This window comes from Seriola lalandi, unplaced genomic scaffold, assembly GCF_002814215.2.
Source record: "Seriola lalandi dorsalis isolate HSWRI2012SDOR001 ecotype SW California unplaced genomic scaffold, Sedor1 jcf7180002054782, whole genome shotgun sequence".
Lineage (NCBI taxonomy): Eukaryota > Metazoa > Chordata > Actinopteri > Carangiformes > Carangidae > Seriola > Seriola lalandi.
The window spans coordinates 1030149-1052284 of NW_019525335.1; the positions used below are offsets into that span (position 1 = coordinate 1030149).

Consider the following 22136-nt stretch of genomic DNA (forward strand, 5'->3'; position numbering starts at 1 on the left):
GATAATAGACGCAGTTGCTTGTGAGTCAAAATGAACGTTATTGGTCGGTCTGTCTGCGGGTGTTTGCAAGAAGTTGAAACTTTCTCAGCTCCTGAACGTCACACTGCGAGTGTGAATCTCAGGTGTGGGTAACTGCATGTGTCTTTATGTCAGTATTTGATTGGCAGGATTTTGGCATCATGAAGTACCTTCGTTTCTTAGTTATTTAATTCACTGAATTAAGCCAAAAGACACATTTTTCATCTGTTCGTTATTTTATTAAAACACAGTTTCACTCTTGAGTTTGCAGAGAATTTATTGAAGTATATATCAACATTGTAATATATTATGATATACCCTTATACATTTACACACATACTATATGGTGAGGTGTTATTTGGAAGGTATTTGGGCAGTGATACATGATCTTATATTACGATTCTGTACTCTGAACAATTACTCGGAGGTCGGAGTCTTTTTCATCGACCGATCCGAATGTTAGAACAGTGCAGACAGTGGGTCTTAAACATGGCTGCCAAGTGTCTTCTGTGCCCAGAAAGCCCCTGAAACCAGCAAGAATTAAAGCTGGCTGCAGTACAGACCTGACAGAGCTTCAGCAGAGAAGATTCAAAGTGTCGTACAAGAGCTTTTAAAGGATCTGACACCGAGCAGTATTTCATATGACGACTGTTCTGACGTTTATCTTCATTTGACTATAGATTTCCTAAAACTGGCTCCAACCCCCACATCACATCACATCACACATTATGTACAAAACCGGACTGACATTAAAGCTAAAAGCAAACTGCACTTTGATATACATTTTAACAAAAGTGATTGTTCAGTTAATATTCATTATCTCTGTAGGAGGAACTGCACGTTGACAGTCAGTGTTTGTTGAGATTTTTCCCACAATTCTACACACTTCCTGTTTCCTGTTTCGCTCCTATCCTTATCTGCAACTATAAATTTAGCGCTCTGGGTGAGTCTGTGTATTTTGGTCAGTTCCTCGCTCGATTAGATTAGCCAAGGTAAGATAAATTAGTCGAATCCAAACAATGAGCTCACTGTCACACGCAGTGTTTGCGTCGGGAGCCGTCGTTGTTAGCTGAGTGTGTTGTGTAGATTTTTGTTTTGTTTTGTTTTGTTTTTTTCGGAGCGCTACATGTGTCTGTCAGTGTATTTTTGGTTGTGCGAGGTGCTGTGAAATGATAGGATGCACCACTCTCTGGATGATGATGATGATGAGTATCCTCAGCCACAAAGGGAAGAGGCTGACTGCCAGACACTTCCCTCTACAATTAGACGACAGCGACCGCAACACACACACGCACGCACACACACGCACACACACACACACACACACACACACACACACACACACACAAAATCAGAGCCTACACACCCTGGAGACCTGCTGTAGTTTTTGTATATATATTGTATATAATAGTTTTTGGACAAGGATGCAGAGGAATAAGATATATCAGACTTTGATTCACACGTAATACTTGTTGGTCGGATCAGTTCAGAGTTGGTTTTGATTTTCTGAGATTTGCTGACACTAATAAAAACGTTAAATATCAAGTTAGTAATAGAATTAAATTCCTGTCGTCTGACCTGCAGAAAAGAGTTGCTTCTGTCACTGTGTTTGAAATGTTTTGTAAAATAGTAACATGAACCTTTAAATGAATTACAACTCACCACTGCAAGAAGCGGCGTGTACACTTCCTTTATTAACACCAGCCCAACTGTGTGTGTGTGTGTGTGTGTGTGTGAATTTTCCAGGAGTGTGTTTGCACTTGTTTTCATAGATGCATACCTTGGTACACGTGTATTTTTTCTGCAGGTGTATGCATGTGTGAATATGACTGTGTGAGCTGTGTTCATTAAGGTAGGTCTGTTTAGTTTGTGCATGGTGTGTGTGCATGTGTGTGTGTGTGTCTGCGTGTGTGTCTGCGTGTGTGTCTGCGTGTGTGTCTGTGTGTGTATGTGTGTGTGTGTGTGTGTGTGTGTGTGTGTGTGTGTGTGTGTGTGGAATGCTGACTGCCACCAGAGCTTAGATTTACTGGCGGAAGCACACTGCCAAGAACAGGAGTGGTCAGATTAATCACTTGTCTACATACGTAAGCGTGTGTGTGTGTGTGTGTGTGTGTGTGTGTGTGTGTGTAATGGATACAAGCTATATTAAAACTATATTAAATTGTCACCTTGTTTTTGGGCTGTTACTCTCAATTTAGGGTAATTTTGCTTTTCCTGTTGTTTTTCCATGAATTATCAACAGTAAAAACTTGATGACAAAGTGACTTTGGCCTGATGGAGCTCATTTAAAACCAGGATATTTACTCTCGCTTGTTTTGCCAGTTTGGTGCTTTGCTTTGTCTTCAACTTTCAGGGTTAATTTGTAAATTTCCTATGAAAGTTGCGTGTACATGCAGCACCTTTCTCTCAGTGAATGGTTTGTCTTAAATCCCTTTGCAAGGTTTCCCATCGAGAAACATGAAAGATGTTCTGTGTTCATGTGTATGGAAGTTCAATTTGCAGACACAAGAAGTTCGACACTGTTCTTTCAAAGAGGTAACTCACAGTGAGACCTCAGAAAGCAGGGGGGGGGGGTGAGTGGGTGTGGTTGACTGGCTTTGAATTATATTTTGCTGGATCACTAAACACTGACACACAGTCAGATTCCACCCACAGTCACACCTGTGGTAACAGGAAATTTGATGGATTTGCCAAAGATGTGGAGATCGTAAACTCTCGACCTTCTTTCTCTCTCTCTCTCTCTCTCTCTCTCATCTCAATCTGTTCCTCTTCTGTTCTTCTGTTTCTCATTTCCTCCCCTGTTTAGTTTCTCTTTCATACAAAGAATGGTGTTAAGACAGGAGAGGTTGTCGGAAAATTAAGCTGACGTTTTACTTGTTTCTCAAAATTTAATTCAAGTGTTCAATTCAAGGGCAACAGAATAATTAATTAATATGTCAATTACTCATCAGTAATGTTTGAAAATGTTTATTTTAGTTCTGTCATTAGTTGATCACGCTGTATATCGTGATTGCCTTCTACTTGTTACTAACATGTACGTCCATTTAAAGTTTGTCCCATGAAACTTATATCGTGTTGCAGTTTAGTTCCACTGTTGTATTGTTCTTGTATTTGCTTGTATTTTCTGTATTTACGACGTGTTTCTTTGTGCCGTGTGGTGCAGACACACTGTGCATTGATCTCTCTAGTCCACCATAGTTTTATCTATAAAGGAGCAGATAACTCTCCTAAAATCAGTTTATACCCACAACCACGTTTTTTTTTTGCAATATTTTTGTTCTTTTTTTTACGTGGAAATAGCAACGTGAAATTCAGTTTGTTCATGATACAAACTGGACTCTCTCTCTCTCCCTCTCCCTCCCTCCCTCTCTCTCTCCCTCCTCTCCCTCCATCCTGTGTTGGTGTCTGTGTGTCTGACCACACTGACCACAGTTAGTCTTCCTCCTCTAATTTTAAATCACCTCACATCGTCTCTGACTCATTTGTCGTCCACAGTCTCTGAAAACTAAACTAAAAGATCCTCTCTCTCTCTCTCGATGCTGATATGTCAGGATGATAATAAAGAGTGACCTTCGACCTTTATTAAAGATATTAACCAGTTTTTAACTAACCGATCACGTTAATGTTTTTGTCCCTGCTCGTGTTTACGCCTGGGCTCGGGCTCACAGCGGTGGCCGTGTTGTCGGCTCTTTGGAGCTGTGATTACAGGACTGCAGCAACAATTTACGTACAACTGAGAGTTTACTGGTGTGGGCGAGCGAGCATGATAGAGAGAGGGAGAGAGAGAGAGGGAGGGAGGGAGGGAGGAAGGAGGAGGGAACTGAAAATGAAGCGTGAAAGTAAAGAGGGAGTAAAGTCACTGTGTGATTATACAGCAGAGGATGTTTACTACCTGTGTGTGTTTATGTGTTTGTGTAAATGCGTATGTAGCATCCCCCCTCAAAACACTGTCTCCATGGCGACGGGAACGCCACCCCAGTGGTACAGTTTCCGTGTGATTGGAAGGAGGAAACGGTCAGCGCTGCAGCAGGAATCTGATTGGCTGAACACTTAGACTTAAAGTTTGACCTTTTTGATATTTAATATTGTTGATTTTATTTTCCTGCTAAAAACGGAAAGAAAATCCTGTCCATCTTTTCATGGTGTTAGTGCAGCTCAACGAAAATTAACGAGAGAGGGTTTTTCCTTTTAGTGTGTGTGTGTGTGGGTGTGTTTGTGCGTGTGTGTAAGGTCATTAAAATAACTGAGTAATTCTGAAATTATATTGAGCATCACTTGAAGTCTATGTGGAATTAATTTGTTGTGTTTGTGTGTTTGTGAAAGAGCTCCATGTGTTTCCAGGCACAACTTTTCCACCGGTTAATTCAGCGGAATAAAGTGTGTTTGCAGTAAATTTGTGTGTGTGTGTGTGTGTGTGTGTGTGTGTGAGTGTGTGTGTGAGTGTGAGTGTGAGTGTGAGTGTGTGTGTGAGTGTGTGTGTGAGTGTGAGTGTGTTGTGTGGTGTACCAATGATGGGTAAATCTGTTGGACATAAACCTGGCAGCCTTAGAGCCACTCACACACATGCACACAGACACTCAGTGTGAGGGCTCAGTGCACACTTAACTCTCACATTATGACATGATGTGGTTACACTGCCCATCTGTCATCTGCAGGGTACATTTGTGATGTTTTATTACTCTATTTACCAATGAAAACATGCCGGAAAATATTAAATTAAAATGCAATTGAACCGCGAAATGTCAATTTCTAAAATCTGTGTGAAGTTTTGAGACAGACTCATTAACGAAGTTGAATTTCCAGCTCCAGTTTTTGTTCTGTTTCATTGAAATCTTGGTAATGATTTAATTTTCATGTCCGTGATTTCAGAATATTAATCTAATATCTTCCCAAAACTTCCCTGTAAAGAATTACTTTTTAAAAATATTAATAGTAGATAAATAACTTACATTTAATCAATAGGTTTTCAATTAATTCTTATATCTAGTGTAACACAGACAGTCTTCTGGTGCACATCAAGTGAACAAGTGTTTGACAGGTAAACATACAAATCAATTAATGTGACAAATACAATTTCCAATAATAAATGGCTTCAACATGAATGTTTACTCTGGTTTAAATTTGTTTTTCCTTTCATAGAAATTCATGTTGTTCCATTGATTAATAACAAACTCTAGGAAACTTATTTTCTTTGTAGAAATTATGGACCTGTAAAATAAAGTGTTTTCAATTCTCATCTTAATCAGAATCAGTTCTAATAGTAATAATATTGACATGCAACTAGTGATTATTTTAATTACTGATTGATCAGTCATTTATTTTTTCTTTTAATCAATTCATCTAGTCTGTAAATTTAGTGATAAATCTCCATCAATTCCCTATTCCCTATAATTGAGAAATTAATTATAAATAATCCATCAACCATCAAAATTGTGTTTGATTTTTTCAAATATATTATTGATTTATTATTACGGTAGTTGAGACGCCATATTGGTTTAACAGGAGGTTTGTTTCACTACAGTGAGAATAAAGTAGAAAAACCAGAGAAAGAATGAAATCTAAAATAGAAGAGATAGTTTTTTTTATTATTATATACATATTGAAGGAGAGAGAGAGGAGGATGTATAGATTCCCCCACCCAAGTATAAAGTCTCTTTTGTTTTCACTGGGGGGGGGGGTCAGAAATATTCCTTCATGGTTTCCTCTCTTACTGCTTTTTCTTTTCCGTCGGAGATGTGGTGAGGTGAAATGTATCTTTGGCAGAGGTGGTGAAGAGGAGGAGGAGGAGGAGAAGGAGGAGGAGGGACGGTGGCTGACCACAGTGCAGCTAACTCACACACACACACACACACACACACACACAGCGAGAGGGAAGCTGAGCAGGTGTCAGCTCAGGGAGAAACAATGAGAGAAAGAAAGCAGGGGAGAAATGGAAAAAGGGAGGAGACGAGACACAACGGTGAAAAAGGAGAAGGAGGTGATATGAAAGTGGAAATGAAGAAATAGAAAAAGGAAGAAAGTGAATGAATTGATATGGGTAAGACAAGGAGAGAGGGGTAGAAAAGAGGAGGTGAGGAGGAAGGAAAGGAGGGACTGAAGGAAGGAAGAAAGAGTCATTTTAACTTTTCACTGCCTTGTGAAGTGACGAAACCAAAACAAAATCATCCAGTTTTAACAAGTGAAGTGAACATTAGGTCTGGGTGTCAAACTCAGTGTCCTCCAAAGACCGAAAATACCAAACCGAAATGAGACGTCTGGTGTACGGAGGATTTTCCTATTCATCCTCAGCCGCTGTTTCATTTAGCGGAGTCTGTCTTATTCTCTTCCTGAAAAGTGATTCATCACCGGAGCGCCATAAATCTCGGGATGGGTTGAGCTGAGAAATAAAGGAAACAATTGAAGGAACCTTCGAAATGAGACGCTGTGACATGGTCGGTCTTGAAATGCAGCTCGTGAAGACGTTTGAACACCAGTTCTCTCGATTTAAACCAATCATAATGTGAACTCAACTTTCCACGTTGGAAGATAATGACCGCACATGTTTGATCTGGTGGACAGATATTTGACTAAAGCCTGTTTACAGCCTCACAGGTTACCTGCTGCAGCAGTTTGTGTGTGTGACTCTGCACTAGTTCATTTGTAGGTTTTTCAGTGGGTTTGTGTACGTGTTGTAATGTACACCTGTGTGTAAATTGTGGTGCCCCTCAGCTCCTCAGGGGTCTTGCAGCTTGGTTTGGAGGTTGGCGAGTGTGTGTGTGTGTGTGTGTGTGTGTGTGTGTGTGTGTGTGTGTGTGTGTGCAGGACTCCCCCAGCAGGGTGCTTCGTCTGTGGCCCGCCAGTCTGGGTGTTGCCCCTTCCTCCCTCTGCTCTGCGTGAGCGACAAGGAAAACACCCAGCGCCCTGAAATATGAAAAGGATCTGAAAATATCTGCAAATATTTTTATAATCGGCTTCAGGGACGGCCGAGGTCACGGCCCCGCCGTTCCTTCAGGCGCTGTCACAAAGAACAGGGTCGGCGTGAGGGGCCGCAGCAGCACGAGCCGTGAAACTCAACAGCGCTGAGGCTGAAATGAACGAGTACAGATCAGGTAATCAGCTGCAGCTCTGTTAAGGTGTGAGATCCCAGCAGCCACTACTGTCAGTTTCATACTGCCTTTTACTCTTAATACCAAAGTATCTGTGCCTTTACTGTCTGGTTGTACCGGCTCAAAATAAAGACGTTATCCGCTGGTTATTTTATCAATAACTGTGTCCCAGTTTAATTACCAGGAAACCTGCCATTATAACATATAGAATCGGAAAGTAAAATTTCCTTTAGTTACTGTGATCAAAGATTTTGTCCAATATCACCACCGCCGATGATGCTGTGTTTCAAACAAAGGAAGTAATCAACGTGGCATTTGTAGTTTGTTTCTGAAATGATTTTCCTCTCGGCTCTGGTGGAAACACGGCTCTTTATGACGCTGGTTGCTCAGCTGAAGCACCATGTCTGTTGAAAAACGTGGTTTTTAGTTCGGTTCTGGTCCATCACACGAGGGACTCCAGAACTCCATCTCTTAACAAAACTGTATTTATTAAATACAATCTGCTCACATCTGCCTTTGAGCGTTGATCTCTAATACTCTGATGTTATACACTTGGTTTCTTGAGTAAAACAACACGACAACAATGAGCAAACTCATCTCCTGAGGTCAGTAGTCTGTTGACTGGTAAACTGGGAAAATATACTGCGTGAGCAAATGATCCAAAGCTTTCTCAGTTTCTGGAGACAGTGGAAGAAGTTAATGTCCGATTGAGAAAATCACTTAGAAACACGTTTGTTTGTTTTTTTACCAGAGACAGGGAGCAGCAGGACTTTGGGAAATGTAGTCTTAATGTAGAGAAACATGACCACCAATAAATACAGAGGGTGTCTGGACCATCCACTCGGTTTCTAAATGACCAAGAGAGCAGCTTGTGCAACGTGTGTCGTCCTCCCACTTTCTGTTAACGACACATCAGCTGTTTAGGACTCAGACCTGTGAGCTCCTGGTCACACGACGCACGACTTCTCCCACCACATCACTTTTTCTTTTTCTTTTTTTTCTGGGCAGCGGCTGAGCTCGAGTTTCATCCTCCCTCTGTGTTCACAGTGTGAACACGTGTGTGCCTGTGTGTGTGTGAGTGATGTTGGCAGACCATTTGTGGCTTGACCAGACTGAAAATCCAGTCGTCCCCATACACACACACACACACACACACACACACACACACACACAGGTTATATTTTTAACAAAAGCATACTGGGCATATTTGGTGGGTGTGTGATGCAGAGGGATTTCTGTAAAACCAAGCAGAATAATGTTTGTCAGACTGTGTGTGTGTGTGTGTGTGTGTGTGTGTGTGTGTGTGTGTGTGTGTGTGTGTGTGTTGCTAAAACACTCTCCAGGGATGGACTGTTGTGTCTCAGAGCAGAAACGACAAACCGCAACAAACAAGCCAAGTAGACACACACACTAAGTTTCTCATTCTGCAAAGTAGTACAGCAGTTCGTGTGTGTGTGTGTGTGTGTGTGTGTTCACTTGTGCAAAGTGTATATGTTTGTGTGCAGCGTTGTCATTGTGACTTTGTGTACAAAGAATATACAAAGTATTTTGACATATGGTATGTGTATAGTTTGTAATTGAGTTTGCATGTGCAAACGTGTGTGTGTGTGTGTGTGTGTGTGTGTGTGTGTGTGTGTGTGTGTGTGTGTGTGTGTGTGTGTGTGTAGATCGCCCAGTCTTGTAAATGTCCTCTCTGATGTGGCTGGCTGTATTTAGGCAGAGTGCAGTGAGGAAGTTGCCGGAGGCGTGCATGTGTGTATTTGTGTGTGTGTGTGTGTGTGTTTGTGTGTGTGTGTGTGTGTGATGAAGAGATTTTATGTCACCACCAGACCTGGAAAATTTGATGTCCTTTTGTATCAGGCCAAAACGCTGGTTCTTCCGACCGGCCACTGTATATTTTTCTGTACATTATCCGTGTGTGTGTGTGTGTGTGTGTGTGCGTGTGTGTGTGCGTGCGTGTGTGTGTGTTGGTTAGTAGCAGGGCGTAGCTGAGCAGAGAGAAAATATCTTGGCCGACCGCGGGAATGAACCCACCCACTATACCACACCCAGAGAGAGCGAGCGAGCAGTGGTCTCACTCAGCCTCTCTCTCCCTCTTTACATTTTTGTCTCTCTTTGCTTTTTCTCTCTTTTATTCTTATTTAAAAACATAAATCACCTTCTTCTTCTCTCCCTTTCTTATTTTATTCATACTGTATCTTCTTATTTTTTCCTTTTCCTCCTCTGTTTTCCACCTTTACCTCGTACTCTCCTCTCATTGGTCAGACTCTAACGAGGGTTGAGAGCGGGGTGAGAAACTGAGGATGATCATGATGTTCATGTTTCTTGACAATCTCTCCTTGAAGACATTCATGGTGTTCTATTTTCTTGTGTGCAGTGGTTGTGTGAGGAGTGAAAGAAGTTGTCACCTCCACACACACCTGGCCAGTCGATGTGTGACGCGTTTGTCTGATCGTTGGGTTTTTAGAAAGTCACAACGAATATAATCTCCAATTGTGATGCTCGGAAAGCCGTGGTGGTGGGAGGGGTTTTAGACGATCGATGATCTGACTAACACTTTGGCTGAGGGATAAAGACGCCTTAACTCGCCCTAAGGCCAGAGTGAAAGTCGGCTGCGACTGAACTGTGAAGAGAGGAGTTTCTCTCAGTTTATTATCTGTCAATCAGAGCCTCCAGTATTTGGGCGATTAGGTTGTAAAAGGTAATGTTTGCAAAAGTAAAGTAGTACCTCTACACATTTAATCTTCTTTTCATATCTCATGCTACTCACCTTGTGTTCAGGATGTATATATAGATTAAAAACATCCGTTATTCAGCGCTGAGTAATCTCACCTGAATCTTTGACTTTATTTAAACTTGAACTTGGGTTCAGTAAAAGGATTCAAAGGATTCGGATGTTGTAAACGGGTTCAGATCCTCTTCTCTCATTTCCTCTGTGTACGAGAAACGTTTCTGCAGTTGGCGAGGACGTTCCCCATCATCACTGTGAGACGCAGACTGCTGTAATGACCAGTGTGTGTAAGTGTGTGTACGTGCCCAAGTGCCCACTTGCACATAAATATCTGTTTTTCCTGCAAAGACAGTTTTTGTGTGTATGTGTGTGTGTGTGTGTGTGTGTGTGTGTGTGTGTGTGTGTGTGTGTGTGTGTGTGTGTGTGTAGTGCTCCATGGGTGGTGTAGCACAAGGTTCAATCTTACAATCATAGCTAAGCTGTCATTGGTCTGCAAACACACACACACACACACACACACACACACACACACACACACACACGAGGCAATGGGCAGGCCTGCTGTGCTTCAACAGCACATTCCATACCAAGAATAGTATTAAACACTGCCTGTCCAGCCACTGTCAAACTTTCTCTCTCTCTCTCCTCACACACTTTCCTTTTTCCTTTTGTGTCGTTAAACGTTATTAAATATAATTAGACGGTATTGTTATGAATTTGAAAGTGTTCTGAGGGTTTGTTTCGTTGTTGAACTCACTTTTTCCTCTGTCGTCTGTTCCTTCGTCAGTTAGCTGTTTCCCACATTTTGCAGAATGCCGTCCACCACCATCAGAGAGATGTTTGTGAGCTTGTTCTTTTTAGCCGCGTCTTCCTCCCAGTAAACGGAAAGTGACAGATGTTCAAATCTTTAAAAAAAAAAAGAAGCCGCCGAAGACAACATCTGTATTCCTCACTCTGCCTGTAGCTGATGCTGACGCTGTGCGACACCCAACCCAGAAATTAAAGGGAAAATCTTCTTACATCAGTGATGCAGATGTTTCCATAGAGGTGCACTGCGTGATCGCACTTTGGCTACGTCCACACTGATGCGTTTCTCCATTTTAAAAAGGAGAATCACACGACCATTCACACACATTGATTGGACGTGTGTGTGCCAGGAAGCAGATTGTTCACTCTGCGGTTGCTTGGTTGCAGAAAATGCTTAAGCAAGGAACAGCAAAGACAGTTGTAGCGTTAAAATGCAGAATTTAACAGCTGCTAGCAAAGACAACAAGGTCGGCAGCACTCGTAACGCTCGTTATCCGTGTTGCTTTTGCCACTGGTGGTTGAGACCGACGAGACCCAATCATCTGCGTCTTCTTCTCCGCACGTCCGGACTAAAACACAACCCAGAGTTTTCAAACTAAAACGGATCGAGATAGAGGCTTGAAAACGCCGGAGTGGTTCAGACAGCAGATGTAAACGTAGCTCACGTGAAGTGCGTGTGTGTAGCCTTCGTCTTATGGTGACACGTGAGTGTGTGAGTCCAGTGTGTGTGTCTCGAGTTGTACCGTTTGTTTTGTGAGTTGAGTGATGATTCTTAGTATTTAACAATCAACTTTTGAGCCTTTTTCCGTCTGTTGTGTTTGTGTGTTTCCCACGCTGTTGACCACACAGCTTTGTTTTTAGACTTCACATAATACTGTTGTGTCCTGTGCGACCGCCTCGTCTGAACCACACAAACACAAACACACACAAAAAAACAGAGGCACAAATGATCTCAGTCGCCATACACACTCACAGATACACACTCCTAGACACACACCACACCACAGATCCAATCAGTCCTTCTTTGGCAGATTCCCTCTCTCTCTCTCTCTCTCTCGTCCTCTCTCGTCCTCACAAACACATTCACACACTCTCTGCAGAGTGGATTCTGTAAATCGGCAGGTTTCAGCTGCAGTCTCCTCCATGCCGATTGGTCGGGATGCGGGCAATCTGGGCGGCCGCCTCTATTTTGACTACGGCTGCCTGCAGATGAATGCAACGCCGCGATCTGCTGCTAACACGGGAATTCAGGCGGAACGTGGGCTTTGAACGCAGCACAGATAGCGTCGCTCACCTTATCTAATCAACACGCTGACTTTTGTTGCTGTGGTTTTTATTTTTGTTCCACAAGGAACAAACAAGTGTTGCCCTCTAAACTCCAGTGGAAGATGAAGAGGCTGGGTAGGTTGAAAGAAGAGGTCAGAGCACTGTGGGAATGCTACAGGAGGATCTTTGTCTTAAGAGGATTATGTGAATATCTATTCATGTGTACGCACTGTGTATCCGTATTGGAGAACATATATAAAAACTTCTGAGGTTCATTGTAAGGGCAGCACAGAGATGTGTATCACACGTCAAAGTGACGCCACCTAATGTTTTTCATCTGACTCCACGCTCATCAACTCCACTGTCCTACTGCTCGGCATCACTGCCCATAAACTCTGCAGAAAATCAAGGGTTTCATCACATTCACACATCATGGCTGCTTTACCTGTCGGCTTTCATCCGCACCGCTCATCCCGTGCGCTGCAGGTGTCACATGATGCATGTTTAATGACGTAACACCACTGAACGCAGCGGATACGCAGATGCCTTAAACGCATCTTAAAAGGAAGAAAAGACATATGACATAACATTTCAAAATAGTCAGGTCAATAGATCAATCAATAAATACAGAGATATCAATAATTGATTGTCAGCTCTGCATTGAGCTGCCTTTTTAATTCATTTATCAAACTCATGTTTATCATCACATAAATCTATGAAGTTTAAAGGCACAAAAATCTCAAATTAAAACATGCAAAGCAGAGAGATTAAAAATATAAAGAACCTTTCATCTGTGAAACAACAGTGCTATAACCACCCGCCATTTTTTACATCAATAATTCAGTTTAACATCAGAAAATGTAAAATGAAAAATGTTGAAGCCCTCGTGAAAACAACAGCAGCACAGTAACTTCAAATCATGATGTTTCCAGGGACAGTCGGGCTTCGTGCTGTTTTCCAGCCCACTACAACCACGGAGCAGCTCCCTGCAGCAGCTGGGTGTTCACCGAGCGTTACTCATTCACTTTTCCTATCCACAGTTCACCATGGGATTTGAACTGGCAACCACAAACCCAAACCTGACTAATACGTATACACGAAGACTGATTCCATGACAAAAAAAAAGAGTAATCATACAGTTTGAGGTGAAGTTACCACAATGGACTAATAAACCATCTCTGTTCAAATTAAAATGTTCTAAGATGAATATGGAAACATGGAAAACTAAACTTCGGTTGAAGGAGACGCACAACCAAGTGCGTCAGTTGCAAAGAACCAGCTAACAAACCACACAAGGGGAATCGTGTCATTAGAGGCAGCCTCTGCATGAGCGGGGTGATTTCCCATATTTTTTTTTTTTTTGCTGAAAAGCATGTTCCCTGAAAATGAAACACCTCCTCAGTAATTTAGGGGAGCAATATTATAATAGGTTTATTCCCTAAAGGATCGTTCACCGGAGCAAATGATGTGCAATGTAAGGAACTACATTGCCCATGGTTTCCTGTCAGACTGATCCCATCCAGACACGGCTGTAGCAGATTCACATGGGATTGTAATGGCTGCGGACCGTGGTAAATCCTGATGAAAACCACCAGACGTTTCCAGGTAGCTCCCGTGTCCCATGTGAGAAGGGCTTAACGTCACTTCGTTCCCCGGCTGCTCGGAGGGACACGAAGCACCGGCCTCCGCTCTGTTTAGTCTACAGGCTTCCACTTTGTTAGTTTGTTGAGGTAGCAGACTGACGAGATGTGACCTGACCCCCTCTGGATTTCCATACAGGAGGGAAGCTGCCATCTTGTCTTACAACGTCAATGTTTATCAACCCTTTGCTACTGCTCCCCCGAGGTCCCGGCTCTCACGCGCTCTTTTATTTTCTGCTTGTGTAGTGAAAAAAAGAAAACCGAGGAGGAGACGAACGCTTCCCTGGGAGCTGGAAAATGGTTTTTTGACGCACAAGTGCAAGGAAAGATTTCACAGATTCTGCTTTTATAAGAGTGTTATTCTACGCAGATCCAAGGTCTCACATGAGAATGTCCTGGATCATTCCCACCAGACCTCATGTTCACCATCACTTCCTTTTCATCGACTCTTTAGTAAGAACCTCCGCGCTTCGAAGATAAAGTAAAACAAATACAACCTCTGAGAACTGAAGTGCTGACAGCATTAAAATCAAACATTAAAAGACGCAACAACAACATCATCGAAGTGATGACAAGTGATCGCATGAGAAAGACCGAAACCGAAACTCATACAATCAACATTTGAAGTATAGATAAAGTACTGTGACAATAATAAAAAATATATATATATATATATTGAATCAAATTAGAAGATGCATGTGGAGTCATCTTTACAGGAGCTGTCCATTTCAGCACCACAAGACTTCAACACAAGCAAAAACACAAAAAACTGCAACAGAAATTTTATTTCTCAGTGTAAGATATTTAAATGTGTTTAGAGCCGTATGAATATATATTTTTTAAAAAGCAGCTATCCAGTATCAGTTATACTCTGCTAGCAACAGGTAAATGCATCACATCTTTATCAGTTAATAGTATAATATAAATAATATAATAATACTGGAATTTAGCTTTTAAGAGCGAAAACCTTTATTTTTATATGTATTGTTATTAAAAAATAAATGAATAAATAAGTAAAACCTTTAAAAAGATTCCTCAATCTCAGAAAGTCTTGATCGGCCGTTGTATCAAAAACAGAGAAGTTAAAGGACGGGCTCAACAAAGTTACAAAAAAATAAATAAAAAATCGAATTTACCCATAAGGTGAATGATGAGTTTCATCCTGGAGAAATAAAATCAAAACCAATAATGAAGTGATTCTTAAATTGTGTCCCTTCAACATGCAATTAACAACCTGCAATTAAAGGTGCAGGAGTCCTGTGAATGTTCCTGTCACTTCACCTTTAAAAAACAAGCAGGAGAGGTGAAGCCCGTTGACCTCTAACACACTTTCATCACCAGGCAGACTGCTGGAAACCTGTCGCCGACATTTAATTGCAACAATATCGCGCAAAGCTTTTATCTGCATAACATCACTCAGTGGAAACACAGACAAAAAATAAATAAAAAAATTGTTTCTATGTGGCAACAAAACTGTGATGGAAACACGACCAGTGACTGGAAAGTGTCCTGCTGCAGAGTTTTTAATCATGAAATAACATCACAAAACACACACAGACACAGACTCCTGCTATCTGTTAGTTCAGCTGCTGAGGGGTGATGTGCAGACAGAGGTGTGTGTGTGTGTATGTGTGTGTGTGTGTGTGTGTGTGTGTGTGTGTGTTTGTGTGTAGTGGTGACCAGACGGTTAACATCCAGTCAGGATTAGACTGTCGCTACAGGATTAAACTGCTCACATGCTTTAATATCATTTTCACAAACACACACATAACAGCACTGATTCACACATATTGTCACGACCTCACGACACACACACACACACACACACACACACACACACATGGGCCGGAGCTGAAGACACATATTAGGCCGGCATATGTGCATATCTTTAGATTTATAAACAGGCGCACGACTTCTTTCCCTCTACATCTTTATTGCTTCGATACTGACACACCCTCTCCCAGAATTCCTTTCATGTCTCGCTGTAAAAGCTCTGAGGTCACAGAGAGAAAGGGAGAGGCAACATTTGCATGTCACTTTTTACACAAACAGTTTGCGGTCACCTGTTTGTGTGGTTTGTGTTCGCAAATTACTTGTTCGCACTTGTTCTGCATGTGCGCATTAATTAGAGTGTTTTGTGTTTGTGTTCATGTTTGTACCGATGTGTATGAGGTAGTGTGCTACTTTGGAGTTATTTCCCCCTATGTCGGGTGGGCAGACAAGTCGCTGTGGGAGGGGAAATCACGAGCGGTTGGATGAGCCTCCTCAGTCAGTGTGTCGTAAACCGTCCGTTAGAGTGTGAAACTGTAGCTGCAGACTCTGATTTGAACCTGCTGATGTATAAACGTCCTCCATGTTTGTCTTCACTTTCCATCCCATGCGAGCAGCGGTGGAAATAAAGGATGTGAAATGACATCCGTCGTCTAATTCTACTGGAACAGAAGGATGCAGTCCATCCGTCTCATACACAGTGGAACAGGGTTATCTATTATATCTGTTTCTATCATATGAGACCAGAAAAATTGAAGCTCACGCCGCGAGGTTCATCTGGCAAATTCTGTAAGATTGGGTGAACTTTTCTGAGTAGAAGAAGAGGAACTACAGTCACACAAAAGTGATTATAGGATAACGATGTTGGCTACTGTGACGGACCCTGAGAACTAGGAGACTCTCTCCTGAACTTTAATCTGTTTTTCTATAATTTTTACACAGTAAACTATATCTTACAATGTTTTATTTTCACCTTCCTCATGGATTCAAATGTTTCCCCTTCCTCAATCTTTCTTTTCAAATGTATTTGTTATTACCTCAGACCACATGTCCGATCCTCACTAACAGCAGTGCCGCAGATTCTTTTCTTATGCCGAATGAATTTGGTGACACCTGACAAATCAAACTTGAACAACTAATTGTAAATTCCCCTTGATTAGATGTTTAAATGTGTCTAAACTTCATTATAAAAAATTTCAGTTTCATTTCAGTGAGTTACATACTTCAGGACAGTTTATGGCAGCCGTCTGCCACACACACACACACACACACACACACACACACACACACACACACACACACAGAGTCTCTCTCTCTCTCCAAGCTCTAGACGATGAGTGGTCTGATTAGAGCTCCTCTCTGGAGTCTGTGAACACACACACACACACACACACACACTTTTTATGGAGCAGTCTGCAGTCTCCACATACTGTACATGCAAAGGCAGATACATGCAGAGACACACGCAGTCCCTTGGAGGCTGCTCTTGCACTTCAGTCTCCCCACACACACACACACACACACATGCACGCACACACATGCGCACACACGCTCAGTGAGATACCAGGCTGTAGTCTCCAGTCTCTAAACCCTCTCTGTTCTCATGGAGATAAGAAGTGCGTCTCATTGTTGGCAGACAACGGTCCCGTTATCATCTTATCAGAGAGCCAGTCCAATCTGGAGGAGGCGGGGCTGCAGAATGTGTGTTTGTATTTGGCAGGGGTGGGGGTGGGGAGCGGGGGGTACTTTGGTTAAGTGGGGGTTCTTTGTCATGCAACAGGTGCTGTTGTCGCTCAATTTGTCTGGATGCTTGAGACCTCTGAGAGCTGATCTGTGTTTGCATCGTACCATTAAAGGACAAAACAACTGACTGTGCAAACGTCACTTAGTCCTCACTCTCACTCATGATGAAGAGACACGTGACGACGCATCTGAAGACGGACTGTGTTTAAGGCAACCCGCTGCTTGTCAACGTCTTGACCACGACCCTCCAACCAGACCGCGGCTACGTCCGCACGAAGTCAGACAACAGAGCAACTGTGAAATAGTCTCATAAATACTAATTTATTCACCGATTAATACATTAATCTGCTTAATTAGAGGTTAATGACAGCAGCACTGACACGATCAGCCACACTGACAAAACTCACAATGAATTTAAAAACAAAGAACCACAAAGGAAATTAGAGGAGACACAACAACATCCCCTTTTATTCCACCTGGACAGGTTTATGTCATTGTTTCACAAAAGCTTTGTTTTTCCTTTAAACATGGTGGATGGATCGGCTTTAATGTCACTTAGTGTGACTCTTAAAATAGCAGAACTAATAATATTTCTGTGTGTGTGTGTGTGTGTGTGTGTGTGTGTGTGTGTGTGTTTGTGTGTGTGTGTGTTGAGTACCAGCGTGAGTCTGACGTTTTTCGGACGTTATCACTACTTAAGTCGAAAGTCGAGTCTCAGCTGAAGCTGAGAATGACGTACTGTGTGATGTGTGTACTAATGGCCGTCCTCTCTCTTTCCACATTCAGACAAAGAGAAGAAAGAGGTGTCCAGGGAGTCGTCAGAGGCCGCCGTGAAGGAGGAGGCAGGAGATGCAGAGGAGCCGGTCAAGGTGGCGAAAAAGGAAAAGAAGGAGTCGTCCAAGGAGAAGAAGGAGTCAAAGAAGGATTCGATCAAAGAGGCCAAAGAGCCCAAGGAGGAGACGAAGAAAGAGTCCAAGAAGGAGTCCTCCTCCTCCAAGGAGAAGAAGGAGTCATCGAAGGAGAAGAAGGACAAAGAAAAGGAAGGGAAGGAGTCCAGCAAGGAACTGGGGGACAAGAAAGTGTCCAAGAAATCTTCAGTAAAGGTCAAAGAGAAGAAGAAGGAGCCAGAGGCTGGAGAGGGCTGAAGGAATCAGTGCAATAAGCTCCAGTGATACACACACACACACACACACTTACACACACACGCATAAACACAACACAAGATACATGTCCAGACCTCATACATATATACATACAGGGGCTCACACATATAAATATACATATGTGTGTATATACAGTGTACATGTAAACATATACAAGACCACAACACACATGTTCACATATGCAGTCTAAACATATATTTACATGTAAATACACTCAACGCCACATATCTCAGCAGCCAAGTCATTTCCTCCCGGACACATATTTACATCGCCTAGTAATAGCTGACCCTCACACACACACACACACACACACACACACACTGCTGCTGCTGAACCACCACACCACATCCAGTAGTTTTGGTGTGTGTGCGCTGAGGGACTGTGGTGAGGTCTGAGCCCAGGGAGAGCGAGGACGAAGGCTAAATCCTCCTCCTCCACCTCCTCAGACATTTCGCTGACTCTCTGCTTCCTCCTTCCTCCTCCTCCTTCCTCCTCGTCTTCGTCGCCTGGCCTAAGCGGCAGTTGAACCCACAGCCCTGCGCCTCCCTAATCCCAGTCAGGCCCCAAACCACCCCCCCGCCCACGCTCTCCTCTGGATGTGATGTCAGACCCCGCCCTCTCACCCCCCTCGCATGGCACCGGGCCTCGCCAGAGCCTCCCCCGCCTCGCCGCTAAGAATAAACCCGCCCGCCGCGTCCAGCCGCCCGGCTGCTTCCGGGTAAATCAAGGCCACATCCTCCAGCCACCTCCACCACCACCATCCCCTCTGACCTCCTCCAGCCAGATCTGTTGTTTAAATGTGGGACGTTCAAGGACACACAGCTGCTGATGGACACAAACGTGGTGCAGCGGGGTCGAACCTGAGACTGTTTGTGTTCGGTGGAAACCAACAGGGCGTTTCTGGAAAAAAAAAAAGCAGGGTGGCAATCAGGAGGAGAAGAACCTGCAGGCCCGTCTAACACCCGAGGCCTTTTCTGCCCATCTTCAGGAACACTATGAAGAAGAGGCTCCATGTTACGCACGTATTTATTTAGCAGCGTATTGAACCAGCTCCATACGATACGGTTTGATACGATATGTTACTGTAAGACGACCGTGACTAGTGCCAGAGGAAGAACAGAGTCTCAGCAGCAACACACACGTAGGTTTTTAGAATAACACGAAAAACGCACAAGGTTACTGAACGAATTCTTTCATTCACATCACAAAGAAAACTTTTTTTTTCCTGCTTTTGGTGGCTCGTGCAAACAGGTCGACGTGCACGTGTAGAGTCACATATCAAGCATTAAAAAAATGCAAATTGATAGCTTTAGATTTGTATTCTTCACAGTAAGGTTTCGAAGAAAGTATAGGATATCGTGTCAGCACTATTATCTGTGAGATGCAGCCCTAGATTTGAGATTTCTGTTTCAGATTTTGTCTGTGGTGCTCAGAGCTTTCAAAAATTAAATTTATAAAAAGTTCAACAAGCAACGTGTCCACCCTGTAAACGGGTTTGTCAGCGACTGTTTCCTCAGTAGAAAGTAGTTCCAATGAAAACTGTTTGTTCTGTGGATCATCTAGTTTAAGAGTTCAAACTGTTGAATGAAACTAAACTTTCCTTGGGGTGAACCAACAGTTACATCTTAGTTTATACACAGAGGGTGAAAAAGACTTTATTAGTGAAGTTTAAAATGAAACAGGAGAATAGAGAAGATGACAGAGGAAAGCTGTGAGAGAAGTTTTTCTTCTCCACTGATCAACAAGGAAAACAAATGTGGAGCCGAGGTTTTACAAACCGAATCCTGTTGATATTGGAGATACTGATTTACAAACTTACAACTCACTAAAATGTAAGACATTGGACACACACACACACACACACACACACACACACACACACCAGTTTAGGAGCTTTGAGCTTTGTTTCTGCCAGACTTTAAGACTTCAGCCATAGACGCTGTGGCAGCTCAACCAAAACAATCCCAGCAGCTACACGTCTGCTCCATGTCCATGTGTTCAACTTCAACGCTTCTGTCCACCGGGAAGCTTTTCATCAGGCGCAGGTCACGGCTTCTGTTGACCTTTAACCCTGATCCAGTTCGGCTGTGTCCCTTTTATTTTTTCAGTGTTTTTAGATTTTAAATAATTTAGCACAGGTAAAAACCGATGAGCTTGAACGAGCATCGGTTCGTCCTTTACAGAGGTTCCCGCTGGACACGAGGCACTTCCTGTGTGCTGTGTCGCAACACCTTGAATGTTTGTAATACAGAGTAGGTTTTGTACTGTTGTGTTAGCCGTGCAGATGTACCAGGCTCCTGTTGGGAGTCTGCTTTTATAGCCACAACCCCCTCTGCACTTCAATGAACTGTGTCGTTTGTGCAGCCTGAAGAAGACCCCCCACCCCCACCCCCCAACCGAGGAGTCTGAGAATGAAATAAACGATATTTATGAAATATTTAGTAATAAAAGTTAATCTACTGAGGTAATCAAAGCCTTCAGTCAGTGCTCTGTTTTCATTCCGTTGTTTCCTTGTTTGTTGTTGTTCTGCTTCACAGGATGGTAATGATGAGGTCGAGGTAATGTCACTCTCACCTGCTTCATTCTCTGGTGTGATTATTATTCAAACAGCTACAGGACAAATAACCTGCTGCTTTTTTACTCCTCTTGCTCCCTCCAGACCGAAAGATACTCCACAGTTAATATTTCCCTCAGAGCTCTGCGCCGCGTCGACTTCCTCCTGCACTGACGCTGAAGCTGTAAGTAAATCATTACTGTGACAGACACTGAGTTCCCTCCATCGCCAGAGGTCAGACATTCACAGTTCAGCCCATTCTTATTGAAAATAATAACGTGGCACTCACCGGGTTTGTTGGTGAGAAGTCAGTCGATGGGACGGGATAAAAACAAACAAGTTTAGCCCCAAATTAACTTACAAAGCCAAACAGTAAATTATTACCACATCGGCCCTTTGTAATCATCCATCTCAGGTGTGTTCACTCTCAGTTTTACCTTTAGATAGTCCGGATGAACTGTTGGCGTTTTTACGTCTGGTCGTCATGTTTCTAAACCCATCTGACTACTTTTTAGCGACGTCACCTGGAGCCATTTCCTCAGAGTCTGAGTTAATATTTCCTTAAGTTGCACAAAACTCCCTCAAGTTTAATCTTTAAGTTTTTCATCCTTATCTTAGTCTTATAATTGAGGAATCAAGTCAATGAAGTCAGTTAAACCGTTGCACATAAGACCTTAGCGACAAAATATAAAGGTACGTTTGACTCACACGTCTTAACTGCAACATGGTGCGTTTATGGGCTGTGCCGCGACCAGGAGACACCCTCAGTGACGCAGTAGAATTTAATCACTAAAATCTCTGTCACTACTTTTCTCCTTAACTAAGGAAACCTTTGAAGAGATTCTGTGCAACGCCATTAAGAAACTCCCTAAAGTGGCATTCTTAAGTAGGAAACTTAAGGTGTTTTGTGGTTTCTAGTAATCCATGGTTGCTGGTGATGAGAGGAAAGATGGCGGCGCAGGTGCATCACTTCCCGAGCTTTACGTTGCATAAAAGCCTTGTTGAGTTTCCGTCTTTGAACTCGAACTTAAAGGACCTTTTTCTCCCAGTAGCTAAAAAAAAAAAAAGTCAGATTTTCCAACTCTCCATCGTCTCTCAAATGCAGCACGACATTACAACATCACATTTCTCCGTTTCCCCCCGGGCGGTTGCGGACGAAGTGTAGAAACCGAGCTAACACTTGTCATGTCACTGAACAGGACTCGGTGTGACGGCGTTTGAAGTGATTGTTTTTGTTTTATTCTCGTCTTTTCTCTTGGGCTCTGGAGACAAAGCTCTCTCTCTCTCTCTGTCTCTCTCTCTCTCTGTCTGTCTCTCTCTCTCTCTGTCTGTCTCTCTCTCTCTGTCTCTCTCTCTCTC

The 22136-nt window shown here is 42.9% G+C and overlaps 1 protein-coding gene across 2 annotated transcripts in view; it reads left to right on the forward strand.

Annotated features, from left to right (window-relative positions):
- bbs9 (Bardet-Biedl syndrome 9) overlaps nt 1-20697 on the forward strand; it is a 161595-nt gene extending 140898 nt beyond the window's left edge. For both annotated transcript variants that reach the window (XM_023425470.2, XM_087179093.1), the window contains one exon: nt 17847-20697. In XM_023425470.2, coding sequence (XP_023281238.1) covers nt 17847-18205 — 359 coding nt within the window. In that variant the 3' untranslated portion in view covers nt 18206-20697. The remainder of the gene's footprint in view (nt 1-17846) is intronic.
- Nucleotides 20698-22136: the final 1439 nt, after the last annotated feature.